The 20,370-nt window shown below is 39.4% G+C and overlaps 4 protein-coding genes across 8 annotated transcripts; 3 read left to right on the top strand and 1 right to left on the bottom strand.

Moving 5' to 3' along the window:
• Positions 1 to 212: 212 nt before the first annotated feature.
• LOC113134875 (CCN family member 1-like) lies at positions 213 to 2,157 on the bottom strand. The gene is made up of 5 exons (XM_026314432.1): positions 2,038 to 2,157; positions 1,720 to 1,933; positions 1,260 to 1,610; positions 896 to 1,089; positions 213 to 784 (listed from the first exon to the last, which is right to left on the bottom strand). The coding sequence occupies exons 1-5, from the start codon at positions 2,077 to 2,079 to the stop codon at positions 482 to 484; spliced, it is 1,104 nt and encodes a 367-aa protein (XP_026170217.1). The 5' UTR covers positions 2,080 to 2,157; the 3' UTR covers positions 213 to 481.
• A 4,490-nt stretch (positions 2,158 to 6,647) lies between these two features.
• Positions 6,648 to 9,091, top strand: bcl10 (BCL10 immune signaling adaptor). Of its 3 annotated transcripts, none has more exons than XM_026314434.2 (4): positions 6,648 to 7,081; positions 7,213 to 7,269; positions 7,488 to 7,776; positions 7,896 to 9,091. In XM_026314434.2, the coding sequence occupies exons 1-4, from the start codon at positions 7,031 to 7,033 to the stop codon at positions 8,300 to 8,302; spliced, it is 804 nt and encodes a 267-aa protein (XP_026170219.1). In that variant the 5' UTR covers positions 6,648 to 7,030; the 3' UTR covers positions 8,303 to 9,091. The 3 variants fall into 3 exon arrangements, with proteins under 3 accessions (XP_026170219.1, XP_026170218.1, XP_026170220.1); XM_026314433.2 differs by having other exon boundaries at positions 6,665 to 7,081; positions 7,893 to 9,091; XM_026314435.2 differs by lacking the exon at positions 7,213 to 7,269 and having other exon boundaries at positions 6,789 to 7,081; positions 7,893 to 9,091.
• An 877-nt stretch (positions 9,092 to 9,968) lies between these two features.
• Positions 9,969 to 13,876, top strand: LOC113134342 (mucolipin-3-like). The gene is made up of 12 exons (XM_026313665.1): positions 9,969 to 10,184; positions 10,300 to 10,467; positions 10,558 to 10,711; positions 11,052 to 11,133; positions 11,209 to 11,305; positions 11,454 to 11,553; positions 11,788 to 11,900; positions 12,477 to 12,626; positions 12,774 to 12,875; positions 12,956 to 13,078; positions 13,394 to 13,600; positions 13,736 to 13,876. The coding sequence occupies exons 1-12, from the start codon at positions 9,969 to 9,971 to the stop codon at positions 13,874 to 13,876; spliced, it is 1,653 nt and encodes a 550-aa protein (XP_026169450.1).
• Positions 13,877 to 14,639: 763 nt separating this feature from the next.
• Positions 14,640 to 20,367, top strand: ssx2ipa (synovial sarcoma, X breakpoint 2 interacting protein a). 3 transcript variants are annotated; one of them, XM_026314380.2, is made up of 14 exons: positions 14,640 to 14,775; positions 15,818 to 15,982; positions 16,205 to 16,371; positions 16,483 to 16,692; positions 17,235 to 17,345; positions 17,446 to 17,581; positions 17,702 to 17,777; positions 17,876 to 18,056; positions 18,181 to 18,328; positions 18,420 to 18,556; positions 18,781 to 18,954; positions 19,034 to 19,148; positions 19,455 to 19,608; positions 19,750 to 20,367. In XM_026314380.2, the coding sequence occupies exons 2-14, from the start codon at positions 15,940 to 15,942 to the stop codon at positions 19,883 to 19,885; spliced, it is 1,788 nt and encodes a 595-aa protein (XP_026170165.1). In that variant the 5' UTR covers positions 14,640 to 14,775; positions 15,818 to 15,939; the 3' UTR covers positions 19,886 to 20,367. The 3 variants fall into 3 exon arrangements, with proteins under 3 accessions (XP_026170165.1, XP_026170166.1, XP_026170164.1); XM_026314381.1 differs by having other exon boundaries at positions 14,643 to 14,775; positions 15,836 to 15,982; XM_026314379.2 differs by having other exon boundaries at positions 14,698 to 15,982.
• The last annotated feature ends 3 nt before the right edge of the window (positions 20,368 to 20,370 follow it).

Raw genomic sequence — 20,370 nt, 5'->3', positions numbered from 1 at the left:
ACAGTCGAGTATGTGTCCCAGCCTTCAGTCATAAGCAAGTGTAGACAACAGGTTGTCAAACCAATATTCTTGTACAATATTCCATGATAAATCTTACAATACCATACACAAAGTGAAGTATGACACATGAATTCTTTTAAATAAAGTGAAGAAAAACAACAGAAACATGGCGACATACTGTGTAATGAATTACCTAATAGCTGCCGTCATGTGACATGTCTTGTCAAGAAAGGCTTAAATATGTTTAATGTGTAAATAAAATAAAAGTGATGAACAAACTTTGGTTTAACTAAAAAAATAAGACTTGTTCATGTAAAACAGCTTCCCAAAGAAGCAAACCATAAGGCTCCAATGGTATGAAGCAAAATTATGAACAATTCATCCTACATAAGTTTGCAACCTCACAGTGCATTTTTTTCTGTCAGTCAATACTTAATGTTACTTATTATAGTCTTCTTTCCACCTAAACTTATTTTTTCCTTTACATGTTCAGTTTGTGTTTATCATCAAAAAGTCTGTGGAAGTTAGGTGTCTTCTTGTTTCCACCCACACAGTTGTGGTCACATTTGCAAGACTCGATCATCATCAGCATCCTGTTCATGATTTCTCCGTTTTTACATCGGAAGAGGACACGCGTTGTCTGGGTTCGATGAGGCCTGCAGCATTGCCCATCAGAGCACAACCCGCAGTATTTGGGCTGGAACTTCTTCAGGCTACGGCAGCCTGAGTAGGACAGTTTAATGGGATGGCTTGTCTTTTCAAGGTGGTTACATTTTTTACCTTTCTGTTGGAAAAGACACGACAGGCATGTTTTAAACATAAAACAATTCATGAATAAGACTGGATTTTGGATTTCAAGACATAAAAAACATGACATAAGAGGTTTGGACTGTACCATCATTCTGCTGAAAGTCTTTTGGTGGCATGGGCGGACTGTACAGATCCGCATCTCTGTCACTAGTCTGCACTGGGTGTTGCTGTTGGTCATCCTAGTGGATACTCCAGTGCCGCAGGATTTGGAGCAGGGAGACCAGGCTGTGGTCTGTGATACACACTTGTCGCCTCTGGCAACCAGGTGACGCCTGAAAGCTGTACAGAGAGAAAAACAGTAAATGGCACAACTGACAATCTGATGTAAAGCATAAATGAAAAGACATCACTTGCACATTTTGCGATATTTTTAATTTCACAAACATTTCTTGTTCTTAGATACTTTAACAATATCTCATCAGAAAAGGACATTGTATAAAAGTGCTCACCAGGGAGAGACTTGGATTTGCCTTTCCACACAGGAGCCCACTCATTTGTGTTACTGAAGTCATCTTTAGATGCTCTGTCTTTGCTGTGCTTTTTGCTTTGCTTCTTTTCCACAGAGCTTTCTGACTTTGTGTCCTTGGGACAGGCGGGTTGCACACAGCATTGTCTCCGGGATTTTACCTGGCCTGGCTTGACACATCCCAATTTGGACAACGAGAGCTCATGTGGGCACAGGGAAACACATCCAACAGCACCATCCATGCAAGTGCACTGGTGTTTGCAGTTTGGATGGAAGATTTCCCCATTCTGGTAAATCTTATTATTGTACTCGCATGTTCTCCCATCAGATTTTGCTGTTTTAGAGAAACAGAGAAGGTAGTACGGTTTGGAATGAGAAGTGTAAAGAGGGTAAGAGTGTAAAGTGAGTAAATTCATAAAACAGAGGAGAAAACTGAACATTACCTCGACAGATGCCCTTTGCAGAACCAAATCTCCCGCCAAAGTTACACTCCAGTCCCTTCTTGTGGTCACATGGCTGTGTCTTACTGCAGTCTTCGAAGAGCTGTCGAGCACAAACATTACAGCATCCACAGCTATCCAGAATGAGACTGATTCCTAATCCACATCTTGGGACTTCGGGGGGACACAGGCAGTGCTCTGGACAAGAGGCTGACACCTGAAGTCAAATAACAAAGAACATCAAACAATATTTGCTCCAAAAATGGATCATCTTAACAGCTGAACAAGCAACTTATGAATAAGCAGTAATTGTTTCCTTACCAGCATAACACGGAGGACCACAATGACACAGACTTTCCACATTTTTAGAGACGTGCAGACCTTTCCTGAGTAAATCTCCTCTGTCAAACACCAGAACTGGCACTGAGTTAAACACTGAACACTGCTTGCTCTCCCTCTTTAGAGTCCTCATCTCCTTTTATACACTCTGAGCAGATCTGACGTATGCATAGGCTGAAGAGGTGTTTCAAAACTATGAGAGGAATGCTCTTCCACGCGTTCTCCCATAAGCCTATGAGAAGTAGCTTGTTGAACTTTTTCCAGGGCTTATTTTTCAATTATATAATGTTCAGCTTTTATTTACATTGTCAGAAATGTAAAAAAAAAAAAAATTATTGTTGAGGTCAGTGTCAAAATGCATACTCTGAACAAATTAAAACCTCTTTGAAAGTGTAAAAATATGTTGGCAATATTGTTGACAGCATAAAGGTAGTCTTTATAGTAGAACAGTTTAATAGGATTGCATCAGATTGTACATGTGTCCCATCTGTTAACTTCTAGTGTTACATGAAATGTCAATGAGCCTTTCCCTAATGTCTAATACCTGAAATATTTCAGAGAATATATAGCTCCATATATGCAAGAGCAGCCCCAGAAGGAATTCAACATCAGGGCACCACAAGTTCTGACATAAATATTGAAGAGAAGCTACATATTTCTATGACCAACTTGATTTCTATCTCTGATGAGAACAGTGTTTAGACTGTTGCACATTGGCTGTCATCAGTGTTTGTATTTTCTAACCTTGGTGTTAAAAGTAACATGAAAATCCTGTCAGTCACATTTTAGGGTGTGGATGGATTAAAGTTTGACTTCAGTATTTCAAAAAGCAGATGAGAGGTTCCTGTTTAAACCTCAACAATCCTTTGTTCAGTTTGAATGAGAGTGTTCAGAATGAAAAAAGCACAAAAAAAACAAAAAAAGAAAATAGAAATCTTGAGGATTGCCTGAAGCAACATTCCTTTAAGGATGAATATTGTAGGTTTCTTTGAAATAGCTGCCAAGATAAAAAGCATCATCTTCTATCCACATCAAAGAACAATGAAAATTATCAAGGAAAAAATATATTTCCTTTTATTATAACCTGTGAGTACAAGAGGCCAAAATGGGCAGACTGGCACAGCCCTCTTCTTATCTAACGGAGGTTACAAGGGCCAGTTTGAGTCGCTGCCAGATCAAGCAGATGAAGAGCGGACAAGCATGAGCTTGGTGCAGTGATGCTGGAAACTTTTCCTTCCAAAGCTGTGATATAAAGAATTTGCAGAACCATGTTATGTATGAAGAGCACTGGGTATATAACAGGCAGCTGGAGGAAAGAATTACAGCTGCAGGTTAAACTGACCTATCTGACAGTGTTACAGTCGACAAACCTTTTATTTTCCTGGACACACTAATGTCCCACTCCCACATTATCTGAATATATATTGAATGGATGTAAATTCTACTTCAATGTTGATGTGAACACTGTTTACTATAAACTTTTAAATGCAATTACTCTGATGTCACATGACCACAGAGCTCTTTCCAGGGTAGAAAGGATTGACAAGAAAAAAGGATGACTCTCCTCCATCAGAAATTCCTGTTATTTACCTATGGTGTGGATGGATTAGAGCTTGATGTCAATATTTCTCTCCAGGAATGTTTCAGAATCTGTTGTTTGATTTGATCGAGAGTGTCTAGCATAAGAACTACACCTAGAAAGAGTGGATGGATTAAGGACACAGTAAAATTCATCCACACGTCTTTGCAAAATAAAATATATGATTTTATTGACTGGACTGAACTGGAACTGGAAAACAACACAATTCTCCCCAAGCTTCTTTCTATGTTTTCTGTCCCAGCATTTCCTTCTCAAGATTGTAGTTAACTTTATACTGTAACAATTTACCGAAAGCTCTAGGAGTTAGCACCATTCAGGACAGAGAGTACACACAATACTCAAGAGAACTATCTGTAAACTGTTCCCCTGTTTTTGGAGCATGTTATACTCCAGGAGAAAATTAATAAAAGTGGGTGGTGCAGCATCACAGCTAATGAGCTTTGACAGCTTCTAATATTTTGTACTTTCCAGCTCTTGTTCCCAAATGTTGTTTTTTTTAAAGAAACCTTTAGTTTTCCCATGCGTGTAGCCTTTATGCTAAGATACTGCTGGCTCGAACATGAGAGTAGCATTAATCTTCTTGTCTAAATCTTGGAAAGAAAACAGTAACCACATTAAAACTAACCTACTCCTCTAACAGCCATAACAATTAAACCTTTCTCACTGTGAAGGAAATTGTCCAAATTTGAAGTGTTTTCTTTCATCTTGCTGCCAAGTTCCTGTTACCATCCACAGCAGAAACAAAGGTGGGTTGAGAAGTTATGCAACATGTAGTTACCCATCCTCGGGATTATCCTATTAAGGAGACATGGCTTTAATCTTCCTTACCCACTTATATGATATGATACTGTGCAGTAGCATCCAAGAAAAATAAATCAGTGCACCTTTTTAGTAATTACATGTCCTTAATTGACCTAGATAATTAATTGGCAACCTGTCCAGGGTGTGCCCCTGCCTTTCACCTGAAGACAGCTGTAGGCTCCAGCAGATCCCAGTGGCCCTAAACAGGACTAAGCTGGTATAAATGATGGATGGGTGGGTGGACAAATGGCAAAGATGCTGATGCTGTACATGATGGTGAGGTTGGAGAAAAGAATTCAAGCATAAAAAGCATTTTGTGATGCTGTACACATTGATACTGAAACACAAATTCAAACTTGACTGCAGAGAATGGAAAAGCAGAAATACTCCTCCAGTAGTACCCAATGCGAACTCCATTGTGTCTGAGATATATTTGCTTCTATTAGAGCAGGTCACAGTCTGCACAGACAGAGATGTCTGTAGGGGCTGTGCAGCTGATCAAATCATTTTTATAAACAATGCCTTTTTTCTGTGTCCTCATTCCCTGCAGAGGCCACACATGTCTCGTACCCTGGGTTGAATATCCCACAGCTGACGCAGCACTATTTCCAGGCTACTGCCCTCTGCACGTAAAGCGTGTGAGTCATCATGAGGTTTTTCGTGAGGAACGTGGGCATGTGGCGTTAGTTTCTGTCGACAGCTTCTGTGGCTAATCCCCAACATATATATGGTTTCACCTTTTAACACCTGATATTTCAAGGGTGTCTTTTGTTGCAGTTCTCCAGAAATTGCAAGGATGCAACAGCAGACATGAAGTTATTGGAGCTTGTATTTCCCCTCAATTTCAAATCATTATCATTACATGGAAAAACCTTCAAGGCAGCAACAGAAAACCTTATGTCTGATTTACAGTTAGCATAGTTCTCCTTGGGAAGGGTGTTTTCCATCTACACAGTAGGTATTAGATTGCAGAACATGACAAAACAAGTCTGACAATAATCTCCTCAGGGATGCACCCTTTCTCAAACAGTTCATGGCGTATCATGATTAAAGGGAAGTGAAAATCTTAACTGCATGTGTTTTGCCATTCTGCAATTTATTTCAAATTTACTGGAGTGTTGTTTTGCTTCATCTCATGCACTGGCTTTTTAGTCACACTGACAGTGATTACAAACACCTTTCCTTTTCTTTTACATTTGCTCAGTTTAAATAATTTGACATTTGACATGAAGAACTTACAACAGATGAAGCACTTTTGTATCAGAGTTAGTACAAGCACAACACCTTAAGCTGCTGCCAGGGACTTGGATAAATTATTCCAATGCAGCTTAATGGGAAATATTGTATATTTTACTCTATATAACGCTGACAGACAACATGGTGGCTGAGTGGTTAGCACTGTTGCCTCACAGCAAGAAGGTTCCTGGTTCGAAACCCAACAGGGACCTTTCTGTGTGGCGTTTGCATGTTCTCCCTGTGCTTGTGTGGGTTTTCTCCAGGTACTCCGGTTTCCTCCCACAGTCCAAAAACATGTATGTCAGGTTGATTGGTGACTCTAAATTGCCCATAGGAGTGAGTGTGAGTGTGTGAGGTTGTTTGTCTTTATGTGGCCCTGTGATGGACTGGTGACCTGTCCAGGGTGTACCCCTGCCTTTCACCCAAAGAGAGCTGGAATAGGCTCCAGCAGATCCATGTGACCCGAGGAATAGGAATAAATTGGTAAAACATGGTAGATGAATAACGCTGATAGCTGCAGTTACTATTTACTATGATAATTTTATCTCATGGTCCTATGAATTTTTGTGACGGGATGCACTGAAGTAATTATCTCCTATTCCACAATAGTAACTTCTGCTTATATATTAAAGCATTAGTAAGCTATTAACAATATAATAGTGCCATATGTGTTGTTATTATTGCAGTCACTGGCATAATTTGTCAATATTTCTACTTAATGAGGCTTTTTAACGGATAATTTACTGCACTTTTATTTGTTTAAGATTTTTAATGCGGGATGTTGACTTGTAATGAAGTGTTTCCTTAAAAATCACCTAAATCATTCTTCAATCCCGGGGCATGTTTTTGTTTTGAATCACATCTCTAATATCTGAGGTGGTTCACTGTGTTGAGGTTCAACAGCGCCACCCAGCGGGCAGAGCCGGAACAGCACGTCACCTGTGGAAAGAAGTATTTTCTACGTTTGAAATCGATCAAAAAGTGAACAGCCTGAACTTAATCCTTCATCCCTACAGAAAATCGACATTCTTTTCACACGTATCTAAATAAATTCGCATTTGGCGTGAAACTGACGACTCTGCTGTCTCTACTTCTCCTCTGGTGTCGACGTAAAACCTCGACACAATCAGGAAGTCCGGTGATTTTGTTTTCCTTACATGAGGCACAAAAGTTGAATGGACAGTGGATACGGCCTGTTATCACCACAGATAATGAAGATCCACGCTGATTAACGCTTACAGTTCATTAATGTAGCCTTTTTTCGGTGTTATTAGCTTATTGACTTATTTTAGCCGTGATTCGTTGAACACCTGGATTTTCACTTTTCGGGTGAAAGCGATGGATGTTCCTCATCTCACTGAAGATGAAATGGCAGAGATTAAAAAAGACGTGAGTATGATCATTCAACCGATCAGATAGGCGTCGTTGTGTAGGATAAGACGATGTGGAAAATACACACAGAATTGTTACACTGCTGCCATTTGAGTTGTACCTTGTTTGGTGTTTACGGCCTGTGAAAGGAGGAAATACCTCACCACACCCTCCCAGTGCCCACAGCAACATCCAGTCCCTCTAAGGTTTGACATTAAGGCAGTGTTCAGCACACAGGCTGGAGGTTGAGTGCACAGTTTTTGTAAATAGACACAGTCTGGCTAACTCCATGTACCACAGGGAGCAGAACAGGTGTGAGTGATTTCACCAGCTGCTGTAGTCTTTGTTTGGTATTTATTCAGGGCCTTGTCAGCTCACGTTCTTTTCATTTTTCCTCTCCTACATGGCTGCTGTGGGTTTCCAGGTGCTGACCAGGTTGCGGCACTACCTCTGTGACAAGATCCGAGCAGAACGCCACCTCGACTACCTGCGTTCTCGCAGGATCCTGACACGGGACGATGCTGAGGAAATCAGCTGCAGGACCACACAGACGAAGAGGACAGCTATGCTGCTGGATATCCTGGCTGAGAATCCCCGAGGCCTGGATGCCCTGATTGACTCCATAAGGGAGTTGCGTTCTCAAAACTTTATCATCACTAAGATCACAGATGAGGTGCAAAAGGCCAAAAATGAGAAGATCGAGTCTCTCAGAGGTGAAAAAGCCAAGTCACAAACACATCTCTTGTATATTTCTGATGTATCACAGGTTCTTGATGCTTTAATTCAAATTTTCTTCCTACTGTCCCCTTCTTCATCTGTCACTCCACAGCAGGGGCTTCTAGTTCCCCATCTGAGAACAATCTCAGCACTCTGAGCACAACCAGTGACCTCCCCATGATGTTTTCAAACAACTCCACCCTGCTGTTTCATCCAGACGGAGAGCAAAGCCCTTCTACTTCAGACATAGCAGGCTCACTCAATCTGCCATCGTTACAGAAAGGTGGAAGCTCGGCCTCTGTGACTGGTGGTAGCATCACCATAGTCTCCTCCACAACCTCCTCCAGCCTCCCAAAGCCTGGAGACCCAGGAGCTCCTCCGCTGCCGGATGAGGTGATGGTCGAATCCCCCTCCAACATCGATGCCGCAGCTGCAGGGTGCCCTAGTAGTGGAGGGGACCCGAACTTCCAGCCCCTCCGATCACGCTCGCTTACTCCAACATCACACAGGAGCATCTTTTAACTTCACATCCCAAAAAGACAGTTTTCATGCAGTGAAACAAACTAGTACAATCCTCTGTTGCCTCAAACTAGTACAATCCTCCGTTGCCTCTTGTTGGTGCTTCTGTTGCCTTTGATTACACACTGAACATTGGTTTTACTTTTCTGACCTATTTAGTCACTGGGCTGGGGTAATGTTTGAAGGTTTTTGGTAATTGTGCCAAATTGTTACCTTAGATTTGTAATTAGGCTAAATGTCATATCCTTAAACATAAGCAGATGTACAAAAGTGCAGTATGAATTGGCAAAATCAGAAATTGTCTAATTAAAATAAAACATTTGGTTTCAGCTTTTAGTACTTCAGATTTCAGACACATTTAAAGCAGTACCTAAAATACATTAAGGTTCAACACTCAGTGTGATGATGTCAGGAGCTTAGAAAATCTGACTCATCTTCTTTGACCTTTGCTGCTGCTTTTAGGAGAGATGTGATATCCTGATAAACTGTATAGTGTAAAAACATGGCAGCTGTGGTTTAAGTGCAGTCAGAGAAATTATATATACTGGAATGAGTACTTGAGTATTTACATTTGTGTTTTGAGCCAGTCTAATCTTTTAAGACACCATCTTTGATGGAAGTGGTGGAACTCCAAATGTTATTTTCCATCTTCTGTGCAGCATTAAGCCAGCAAAAAAGTTGCTTTACATTTTCATCACTACTGAAGTCTTAAATCAGAAAACATATGGAAAATACCATCCATGTTCCAAGTCCTGTGCAATGTCTGTTGCATACTAAAGTTTTTCTACATCACTTCCATTTGTTTTCTTTTTCTTCATTGGTGACACTTCAGTACTTTAGAAAAGAGTTGGTGTAGTTTACATTCATCAGATTTAATGTCTACTGTATTAACTGTAAGCTATTGCACATAGGTCAAATTTAAAATAAAATGATTGACTAATTGCAGAAGCTCAAACTCTCTGGTGTTTGCAGAGATGCGGTAACTGGGAGCTCTATTTCTGTTTTGGAAAAACTGGAAAGCTTCATATGACACTTTATCAGTCATTGTGGTGAAGGCTGGAGTGGTGACTGCACCACTTGGTCTTCACAGACAGGGCTGAGTGTTAGATCAGTTACTCTCTGGCTCACTGGTGCAGAACGTGACAGCAGGTAATTTATTATTACTTTCCACTAATTTGGAGCTTTATGCTCTGTAATATTCCAACAAGGATTTGTATTATATAATTACACTACAAAAATGTCTACAGTTTAAGTGCTTGCTGTTTTGATTTTTCTGTAAAGATTTTAAATTCAACAGTATCACACCTGAAGTAAATTGGTAATTAGTAAAAATCTGTACATATCATGTCTTATTTATGCTCACTGGGTCAGGTGGGTCTGCTCTGAATGACCTACAGTTATTAATTGAGGAAAAATACACTTCTGTTGTTTTCTAGAGTATTATGGCTCATTATAGTGCAATTAGTTTTCACTTCAATTTAAGGACAAAGGAGAGAATGACAGTGAGTTACTGTAGGAGAACCAGTTTGATAAACATCAGAATGACTGGAATGGCCAAACCTTGCCTTATCACTGATACGTTGCTGATGTATGTTGAAACTTTACCAAATAAATGAAGACAACCAAAACTGTCCTCACAAACATAAAAGGTCTTCTGCACTTCACTGTAATGGATGAGTCTGAACCACTTGTGAGGTCCGAGGAGAGAAGGCTAAACAGCCACTGCAGATGGAGCAGTCAAACCATGGAGACGAAGGTGGTGGAGAACTTCAGGCGGAGGCTCAAGTACTTCTTCATGAACCCCTGTGAGAAATACGAAGCCAGGGGGCGCAAACCATGGAAACTAATTTTGCAAATATTGAAAATTGCCATAATCACAATCCAGGTAGGTTTATAGAGTCCTTTGGTTGAAATGGATTTTTCATTAAACATAAATGTAGTAGATATGGTGTTAGATATACTGTTGTTAATTTGTTGTAATATATGTCTTTTTCTATCAGTTAGTGTCGTTTGGCCTGAGCAATGGAATGATGGTCACCTTCAGAGAAGAAAATCTGATGACATTCAGACATCTGTTTCTCAAAGAACAAAAAGATCTCCAGCTGGGGAGCTATGCACTTTACACCAAAAAAAATGTGTATGATCACATCTACTACATTATCCACAGGGTACTGAAAATGTAGCTCAGTTGCAGTTAACATTGTATCACATGGCAATTTGATTGCAATTGATTTTTTTTATTATTAATGTTATTGTAGTACATCCACCTCCGAAACCTGACTGTTGGTAACCTTGCGTATGAGAGGATTAATGGAGAGTACACTCCTCTGTTGGTCTGTCAAGAGTTTTACAGAAACAGCAGCATTTATCCTGGAAACGAGACCTTTGACATCGATCCACAGATTGAAAAAGGTACGCAACCACAAAAATTAATAAATAGAGACATATATAGTCAGACATAGCTGTAGGTCTTGCATGTTAAACCTCAGTAGTTACCTTGAATTTAAACCATATTGTTTTTTTTCTTTTGTTTTTTTTTGTGCAAAATGTATTAATGGAATGTGATTCATGGGAAGAATGGAAAATAATCACAATGTGTATTTACTTGTGACTCCATGTAAGAGGAAGTTCATATTGTTCACAGCACAGAAGTAGTGTAATCAGACGAATGAATGCTAAATAATTTCCCTCTTGAACTAAGAAATCAAATCTAAGAGCTTTTTAACAGACAGCATTTATTTCTTCCTTGCAGATTGTATGTCGATATACCCAGTGCAGTGGTTGGACAGCAGCAGTTGGGCGACACACGTCAACTTCTCTTTAGATTTCAAGAGGTGACTAAACTGGAAGTACTAGTTTAATGCTAGGTGGTACAGGTGCTGCCAGCTAATTTGTGTTTGTGTGTCCAGGCTGCTGTCAGTGAACATCTATCTTACTCTGAAAACCATCAATCTGCAGACTGTGCGGCACCATGAGCTACCAGACTGTTATGACTTCCATGTAATGGTTGGTGACAGTGTGAAAACTGCTGCACCCTGATTTGATTTTAAGATCTATCACCAGATAAATGCATAAAGTAATGGTTACATCACATTTTATGCTTAAAAATACTTTGCACTATGTCTCTAAAAAAGTCTTTATTTGTTTTACACAGATTGTGTTTGACAACCGTGCACACAGTGGAAAGATAAAGGTTGATGTTGAAAATGATGTTAGGATCTATGAATGCAGAGACTGGAACGTGGAAGGCACTTGTAAGTTTTCACCCAACTCATACAATAAATGCACCCATGGTTGATGCTTTATGGCATCAGCAAACTAAATAGGCTTATCATTGCTTTAAAAATCAGCAGAGGGCATGGTGACATTATTTTGTAACCTTCCAGCAAATGATGTAACTAATTTCTTCAGTTTGTTTCTCAGTTTTGCAAGTTAAAAAACGCTGTTAATGAAATAACTAACCTGAAATCAGTGTCTCTCGTTTCTAGCTGGGAAGATTGACTACCTGCTCTTGCTCTTTGATTCTGTGGTCATCCTCTCCTGTTTCACCTCTCTCATTCTCTGTACACGATCTATCATTAATGGCATCCAGCTCCAGTTTGTAAGTTGCAGTGAGCATTGCACGTAAATGTATTTCTGAAACCACCACACATTAATATTAATCTTTTCTCATTGAAACGAATTCATTTACAATTTAAAAATCAAATAAATTTATCAGCACAACATATAATAAGGAAACCAGCATTAGATGCACAATTGTAGCTGTGTTACAATGGGGGAGGGATTTAGCAACCCTAATAATTATTAACCATACATAACAGGATTTGAATATAAATTTCCAGGCATCAATCAAAATTGCACTCCTGACAGTAGAGGGGAAGTTTTAAACAGCATTTAAATGGTTTTATTGCAACATAAAGATTTATATTTACAAAAAATGTAACTACATTTTACAGAATTAAGCTCTTTTACACAATGTTTGCATGATTATAGTATTTCTAAAAAACAGATCTGATTACGTATTAGTCTAAAAGAATAACTCAGTTCAACATATGAACCTCTTGCAGACAAACATTTTGCAAAAATGAAGTTAAATGACATGTATAGGAATTCATTTTTGTGTGCAATTGTTTGACATGTTTACATGTTTTGTGATTATTGTATTTTTTTTTTTTAGGAGTTCAGCATATTCTTCCATGTCTACTACAATAAAATTGCTACATGGTCAGACCGGATGGAGTTTATAAATGGCTGGTATATCCTTATCATTGTCAGCGACATTTTGACCATCGCTGGGTCAGCCCTCAAAATTGGAATACAAACAAAGGTCTATTTTGTTCAGAGACTTAAGACTTCTTAATATTCGCTATGCTAATGTTTCACTGACAGTAAAGGGAAACCTGAAAAGATAAATCATTAGAGATCAGACCACACTTACGTTTGTCATGGAGTTGTTCTTTCTTTTCCTTTGTAGTTCCTGACAAATTATGATGTCTGTAGTATTTTGCTGGGAACAGCCACAATGCTTGTCTGGGTCGGCGTGATTCGTTACCTTGGTTTCTTCAAGAAATACAACGTAAGAACATCAATGACCTTTTGTGTTACAAAGATCAAATGCATATCCAGAGGAACTGAAAATATTTTTTTCCTTTCCAGATTTTAATCTTAACTCTGAGGGCAGCATTCCCAAATGTGATCCGATTCTCCTGTTGTGCAGCCATGATCTATCTTGGCTACTGCTTCTGTGGTTGGATTGTGCTCGGGCCTTACCATGACAAAGTATGTATATTATAATCATATTCTGTTTCAAGTGTCAGTGTGGTCTACTAGATTAGATCAGGGGTCTCCAACCCTGGTCCTCGAACACTAATGCTTGTTTTCCAGACATCCCTGCCCTACCTACTGCTGATTACCAGCTGTGTTCAGCCAGTCAGAAACTGGAAGGGCAGGGCTAGTTGGAAAACCTGCTGGACAGTAGCACTCAAGGACCAGGGTTGGAGCTCCCTGCATTACACCATGCAACGAGATGTCTGTGCTGATAACACATCTGACACTGAAACATAAAAACTCAATTATCAAAACATTTTTTTCCAGTTCCGAACACTTGACAAAGTGACAGAGTGCCTCTTCTCTCTCCTCAATGGAGATGACATGTACGCCACCTTCCTGAGGTTGAGAGACAAGAGCTACATAGTGTGGCTTTTCAGCAGACTCTACCTCTACTCCTTCATCTCCCTCTTCATCTACATGGTGCTCAGTCTATTCATTGCTCTCATTACTGACACCTATGAGACCGTCAAGGTCAGTCTGAGTCTCATGCATTCATCTATTGAAAAATATTATTAGATCTTGCTGATGAGAGATGGTTTTAGGGTATAGGTTTTATTTATCTTTGCACTTTATTGCCATTATAACTGCATAATGGTTCTTTTCCAGCATCACCAACAAGATAAGGTGCCAGTGTCCCAGCTTCAGGCTTTTATAGCAGAGTGCAGGGACCAGCCTGAGTCTGGAATATACCAGACTGATGAAGAGCCAGCATCCTGCTGCCTCTCTACATGCTGCTGTTTTGGATGAAGTCTGAAGACATAGCATGTGCCTTTGCCAACTGAAGGTTTTAATAGTTTGCTGAAAATTACACACTGACAACGTACCTGTAGGTCATTCTTTTCTTTTGTCGTTTTTGGTTTAGTTTAGTGCAATAATTCATTAAAATCAATGTAAATAATTTAACTTTTAAAATATGACTTAATGGACTGCTTTAGCACATTTTGAATGACTATGTTTTACCACTGAAATACAGTCAGTCAATCATTATATCATGATAAAAAGAAACAATCAGAAAACAATTAAAGATATAGGGTAAGACCCAATACGTGTACAACACAGGTCAGTACATTAATAGAAAGCACACAGTCCTTCTATGTTTGTATGTTTATACTGCTTGTGTGTCTTTTTTGCAAGTTTGATCACATGTAACATAAATATAGTGTTAATATATAAGTGTTGTGAAGTTAATAGAACAGTAATTCCCTGAAATGCAGAAGCATAAAGCAGGATGAAGTGGAAACTCAAATTGAATAAAATTCTATGAAAATAGTGGGCTATTTGAGTAAATGTACATATCTACCTTCCTCCACTGATGCATGCAAATAAATACCAGTGTGTATCTTATTTTTAAAGGCAGGGCAATACATTGTATATGTGCTGACATGGGGGTCATTGCTGCGCCTGCTGACACCTGACAGCATTTCTTATTTGCATATTTCACCCACTGCGCATGTTCACGTCCAATGTGCTACTCGGATACTGGTTGCCTAACAACACACCCTCCAATAACAATCACGTTTGGTTTGCAGCCAGCGCCGGAATAGACTTCAAAAAAACACAATCAGCTGCTGTTGCTGCAGACTGAGCCTGCTGCACCCACAGTACTGTCGGGGCACCTCTGTTGGACTGTGTTCACATTAAATCAGGTGAGATTGATGGGTTTTTTTTTTCCCTCTGACATCAAGGTGATGACTGAACTGGACACGGCAGCTGCCTTGACCATTTTGTTAATGTTACCAATAAAACCGAAGTTGGCAAGTATCCGGTCGAACCGACCCATTTCTGGACCCGTGAGGAGCGCTAGGTTTAACTTAGCATAGCTGCTGTCCAGGTTAGCAAACAGTGCGATAGTAAATCATTGGGAATTAGCCTGTATGTTAAGATTTAAAACTTTACCTCACCGTAAAATTCCTCTAGCGTTACGTCAAGGTGAAGTTAGCAGTTTTACATGTGGTAACTTATTAACGCAACCTGGGAAATAATTTCCCCTTAAATAAAAACACAGCTTTAAGCACCAGGTAAGGTTAGCAAATGGTAGCCCAGCTTACTATAACAGTAGCTAACATTATATACTAACATTTGATACCGTTACCATACAACCTTAAGGTAAACACATAAGACTTATCTCTGCCTCAGTCAATGTGTCTGCAGATAAAAGCTGTTGTGGTTGGTTAGATAAGACCTTTGGAGGGACATGCGCACTGACATGGCAGGCACAGTTTGACTGGTAGTTAATATCCTTTCTGATTTAATTACTGAGCAATACATCAAAGTTTCCCGTTTTGTTCAACAACACAATGTGCCCCTGAACACAAGTTGGAACATTTCAGTGCACAGTAAAGTTGAGGGAGTGGTAGCTGTAGATATCCAGCTCAGCGTGTTTCACCACAACATGCTAGGATCATAATTTTGTCCTGAGGGCAAAGAAGTTCCAAAAAATAAAATACATGCACATTCTCAGATTTAGCCTCTCAATGATGTGTTCCTGCTTTTATTTTTTTTTTTAATCTTTCTAAATCCTTTGGCTTGGGGCTGAGATCATCTTACTACCCTGCAATTTAGATGTCACTAGCCAATAGTGAGGGCTCACTTAAACCCCAATCTAGCACCCTCTGGCCCACATCTGACAGTTAATCCCATATGAGTGAAGAGACAGCCCAGATTTTCCATTAGTGATCTGTTTTGTAGCTTGTTGCTCCATTGCAGGCCTGTTTTCCAGTGGGAGCCTCCGATCCACCACCTGACTGCTAATCCAGCTCTTCGTTGATAACTCATGACTTCGCATTCCCGTGTCCTGATGCGTCGTTGATATGGGGGAGTGGTGGACAACAGTGCCAACAGAGATGTCTATGGGTAGCTTTCTCTGCTAACACTGTGTCTCTTTGAATACTTCAAATATAGAAACCCCATCAGCTATGCTTTTTTTTTTTTTTGGGATCTGTTAGATGTGACCCATATTTGTGTTCTCATTTTACAGCACTAACCCAATTCAAGCTTCTCACTAGTAAGAGACAATATAGTCAATGAAATATAGCTGCAATTGCCATATTTTGCCTGTTTCTGTTTGTGTTTTAGGAAACAATGAGATCTCCAGCATATCACAAGTGACAATGTCCCCTTCTAGACAGAACAACCTTGTGTCGATGTATTCTTCTTTGGCCCTCTCCAAAAGCTCCTACAGTGGGATAAGTGCCTTTTGCACAGAGGAAAATATTCCCCAGTGCATTTCATACATCAGTCAGGTATATCCTCTTTTTCTCATTATTCAATATATTATATTCAATATATTATTTGTAATATAGATAACTCAGTACCACAACATGACAGTGATATCAGTCCACTTTCTTTTACAGGAGCTTGACTCACTGGGCCTCTCTTCCACATGTATCGAGGTCAGCTCACCCGGGGGATCCAGCCTGAATGCAGTGCCAGCTCTGAATGCCATGTATGAACTGCTGCAGATTCACAGGCGAAATATGTGCGCTTTAGAAGAGCTGGAGAAAGAACAGCTGAAGAAATCCAACACCTTGGAACATGTCCAAATCAGCAATTCCAGACTGAAGGTATGTATGATGGCGAATCTTAGAGTTACATTTTCACACTGTTTTTCATTTCTCTTTGGATACAACTCTGTGTAACCACGGTATAGAAACTGTATATGATATGTCCTGATGGTGAAGGTGCAGTGATGGTTTCTGTCCACTACAAGGCAGAAATACACAGTGCAGAGATCAAACAGGAAGAAATCATTCACAGTACTGTACTGGGGATACTCACTGCTTTTCCTGATATTTTAAATAGCACAGTGGTCTCACCAGTTGTCTCTGTTTGCTAGGGAAAACATATTTATTCTCTCCAGTCTTACTAGTAAGGAAATTAGTACATTTCATATCACAATAAGAAACATTTTAAATTAGTTACTATAAAAATGGCAAATAGCTGGCTGCTATTTGTGGATCTTGTTAATGTCTCTTAATAAATCCCTCGGTATCATATACCAGCTTTCGGGTAGGGTTTTGCTGTGGGACCAGTCTTTCAGCTTTAAACCTGAAATGAATGCTTGTGGTAACATTGTCATCTTATAAGTATTTAAGTTTTCTTCCAGGATCAGCTGGAACTGTCCATGAGGGAGAAGTCAGGTCTGCATGAGGCTGAGAGGCAACTGCAACTAAAAATTAAGACTTTGCAGAGCTGCTTGAAAACGGAAAAAGATGAGGTAAAATTTCCCTTTATGGTATCATTGACAACATTTATGACAATTTTATATGAGAATGCGTCAACCTGGTAAACTCTAATGGTTGGTTCACACTTGGCAGGTCCAAAAGCTCCAGAATATCATTGCCAGCCGTGCCTCTCAGTATAGTCATGATGCGAAGAGAAAAGAAAGAGAAGCTGTGAAGCTCAAGGAACGCCTCAGCCAGCTACTGGTTGACAGAAAGGACAAGAAACTAGGTAAAACCTTTCCTTTTTTACTATATATATATATATATATATATATATATACATTGCTATTTTTTCTGGGAATTTAAAAGTAAGCTCATTGAATGTTGGCCTCCTAATCTTCCCAAACAGCTATTGATGTACTGAATTGCTTGGGACGGTCAGATGGAAAACGGAGCCATTGGAGGACCGCAAAAGCGTCAACCAAGTATTTTGAAACCCTTCTTGTCACTTGCAAAGAACCCAGTAGTAGTACTGATATGTAATATTAGTTGTGTAACTGCATTTGCAAATTGTTCTGTGCAGCCACGAGAGTGAGATGTACAAATCCTTGCTCAATGACTATGAGTCGAGCCAGAGGAGCTTGATGGTGGAGAATGCTGAGCTTAAAAAAGTCCTCCAGCAAATGAAGAAGGAGATGATACATATCCTGAGTCCACCAAAGTCCTCTACCAGAGGAGCCACTGCTGATGACAGCCTGGACCAGGTTTTTTTTTTTTATTATTATTTTAGTGGTGTTCATTTAATTGACGATGTTCATGTATGTCAAATCTAATGAGATAGTTGCATGTTTGAAGAGTTGCCCTGTTTTTCTGCTCTGTCCTCGTCAGGCTGATTCAGATGGCGATGAAAAGGCTGGTAACTGTAGCAGAGAAACACTGGACCAATCTTGTGAGCAAGCTAGGGAGCAGCTCACCAGCAGCATCCGCCAGCAGTGGAGGAAGCTGAGGAGCCACATGGAGAAGTTAGACAGCCAAGGTACGGAACGGTTACATAGTCTGAAATACTGCAAATGTAACTTAGGTTTAATATTTTGATGGAGTTTATAAACTAGTGTTTTGTTTGTCAGCATCTCAAATGCAGAATCAGCTGGAGTCCAGTAAAGAGGTGATACCAAGGGAGACTCATGAGGATGAGATGGAGAGGATGAGAAATGAAATCCAACAGTGCAAAGAGTTCATTCATGCACAACAGCAGCTTCTCCAGGTATCTTTTTGCTTGTTTATAAGGCTCGTGATCGGCAAGAACTCTGAGCACATTAAACATTTGCTCAGTTTTCCACCAATTTACAAAAGCTTTCTCATTTTGAAGTAAATCAAAGGATAAAATAGCAGATAACATAATAGAGCCCTTTTTTCTTATATATTATTGGATATTGTAAAGAATAATTTAGTCTTAAATGAGTATTTGTCTGTTTGTTTCCTAATAAGCAACAGCTCAACACATCATTTGATGATGAGACTGCAGCTCTTCTTAATGACTGCTACACCCTGGAGGAGAAAGAGCGGTTAAAAGAGGAATGGAGGCTCTTTGAGGAACAGAAAAGAAACTTTGAGAGGGAACGAAAGAATTTCACAGAGGCTGCTATTCGACTGGGCCGTGAGGTATTCAGGTCTTATGTTTTATTCCCCATTTGAGTGTAGTAATTGCATTGTGTCCTCTAATCTTTCTTTTATTCCACAGAAAAAGGCCTTTGAAGAGGACCGTGCTTCTTGGCTCAAGAATCAATTTTTAAATATAACTCCATTTAGAGACCACAGAAGTTGTTCATCCGACGGTCAAAGTGCCTTATCAATAAGTAAGTTGAATAAAAATCTACAGTGACACAGATTCCTCTTCGTACATCTTGCCTTGGGAGAACCACAATAAATATAAATGGCATCATATGTTGCAATTAGTATAATGTTGGCATGACAAACATTACTTTGAGAGGAAGTATATCAATTAGAACCTGCACATAGAAAAGTCAGTTTAATACGAAAGAACACTAGAGAAACAGTGAAACAGAAATAACTAAACAATATATGTTCTGCTAATGTTAGATTTAAACACCAAAAACTTTGGTTGATTTAGATTTGACTGAATTCATTCCCTTTCATTGCAGGAAGTGAGCCAGAGATAAGGATGTCTTCCACAAAGACTCGGCTAGCCAAATCATCAACGTACACAACGTTCTCCACTCCTAAACCCACACAAAGCGCTACTGTGCCATCCACGACTGAACTTTACCGGACACTCCGCCTGATACCAGACAGCAGGTATTGTTCAGCCACTTGATACTATTGTATTTACTATTTAACAGTATTATATATATTAGATATTCATATTAAGTGGTGTCTAAACTTTGTTGATGGCCATTAATGTCATTAATCTGTATTTTTCCATTTCCTTTCCTCTAGACATTTACATAGAGGATCCTGGCAAGAGTCCAGCGCCATTGATGATGGAGATACTCGGCTCAAGTCAAAAAACAGAGTTCGATGTGGAGACTTGAGTATCTTCTCTCTGGGTGAAGATGAGAACAGCCTCACCTAAACAACCTCTGGTGCCTTATGTTTTTTTTGTCACTCTGCAGTGGACATAAGCATCAAACCATTAATCCACGGCTGCATTTCATCAGAGCCGATAAACAATTTTTTACATCATTGCTATGTTGTGGTGTTATGGATAAGGACAAATCATTCACCAAAGCTGATCAAACAAGAAAGCACTTTAATAAATCCGCCATTGTTTGTAGAAACAAACCAACACTGACAATTCAGATTTTAAGCTATATTCAAGGAGAGAATATTTGCCAAGTGGTAATCTGAATATATTGGAGTTAGAAATCTTTTTTTTCACGTTGATCATATTGAATGCTTACGTTTTTGTTGTTGTTTAAAATCAACTTTGTTTACATTCTCCACATGTGTAACTTATGTTTAAATGAACTGGTATTTATTGATGTAACTAGCGTTAAGCTTGATAATGATCTGCACTGCTGATATAACTGTACAATAAAGAGATTTTTAGTTAAATGT

Source organism: Mastacembelus armatus, chromosome 17, assembly GCF_900324485.2.
Source record: "Mastacembelus armatus chromosome 17, fMasArm1.2, whole genome shotgun sequence".
NCBI classification, from domain to species: Eukaryota; Metazoa; Chordata; class Actinopteri; order Synbranchiformes; family Mastacembelidae; genus Mastacembelus; species Mastacembelus armatus.
This window is presented reverse-complemented; position numbering and strand designations above follow the sequence as displayed.

What these genes read in the sequence shown, in the direction of transcription:
- LOC113134875 (XM_026314432.1), bottom strand. Translation starts at nt 2,079, where the DNA reads ATGTGGAAAGTCTGTGTCATTGTGGTCCTCCGTGTTATGCTG. An exon ending in TGCAAAGGGCATCTGTCGAG is followed by an intron (nt 1,611 to 1,719) that starts GTAATGTTCAGT and finishes TCTCTAAAACAG; the next exon opens with CAAAATCTGATGGGAGAACA. An exon ending in CAAATCCAAGTCTCTCCCTG is followed by an intron (nt 1,090 to 1,259) that starts GTGAGCACTTTT and finishes CTCTCTGTACAG; the next exon opens with CTTTCAGGCGTCACCTGGTT.
- bcl10 (XM_026314433.2), top strand. Translation starts at nt 7,031, where the DNA reads ATGGATGTTCCTCATCTCACTGAAGATGAAATGGCAGAGATTAAAAAA. An exon ending in TGGCAGAGATTAAAAAAGAC is followed by an intron (nt 7,082 to 7,212) that starts GTGAGTATGATC and finishes GGCCTGTGAAAG; the next exon opens with GAGGAAATACCTCACCACAC. An exon ending in GAAGATCGAGTCTCTCAGAG is followed by an intron (nt 7,777 to 7,892) that starts GTGAAAAAGCCA and finishes GTCACTCCACAG; the next exon opens with CAGGGGCTTCTAGTTCCCCA.
- LOC113134342 (XM_026313665.1), top strand. Translation starts at nt 9,969, where the DNA reads ATGGATGAGTCTGAACCACTTGTGAGGTCCGAGGAGAGAAGGCTAAAC. An exon ending in GTTATGACTTCCATGTAATG is followed by an intron (nt 11,306 to 11,453) that starts GTTGGTGACAGT and finishes TGTTTTACACAG; the next exon opens with ATTGTGTTTGACAACCGTGC. An exon ending in ACACCTATGAGACCGTCAAG is followed by an intron (nt 13,601 to 13,735) that starts GTCAGTCTGAGT and finishes GTTCTTTTCCAG; the next exon opens with CATCACCAACAAGATAAGGT.
- ssx2ipa (XM_026314380.2), top strand. Translation starts at nt 15,940, where the DNA reads ATGGGGGAGTGGTGGACAACAGTGCCAACAGAGATGTCTATGG. An exon ending in ACCGCAAAAGCGTCAACCAA is followed by an intron (nt 17,778 to 17,875) that starts GTATTTTGAAAC and finishes TGTTCTGTGCAG; the next exon opens with CCACGAGAGTGAGATGTACA. An exon ending in CTATTCGACTGGGCCGTGAG is followed by an intron (nt 18,955 to 19,033) that starts GTATTCAGGTCT and finishes TTTATTCCACAG; the next exon opens with AAAAAGGCCTTTGAAGAGGA.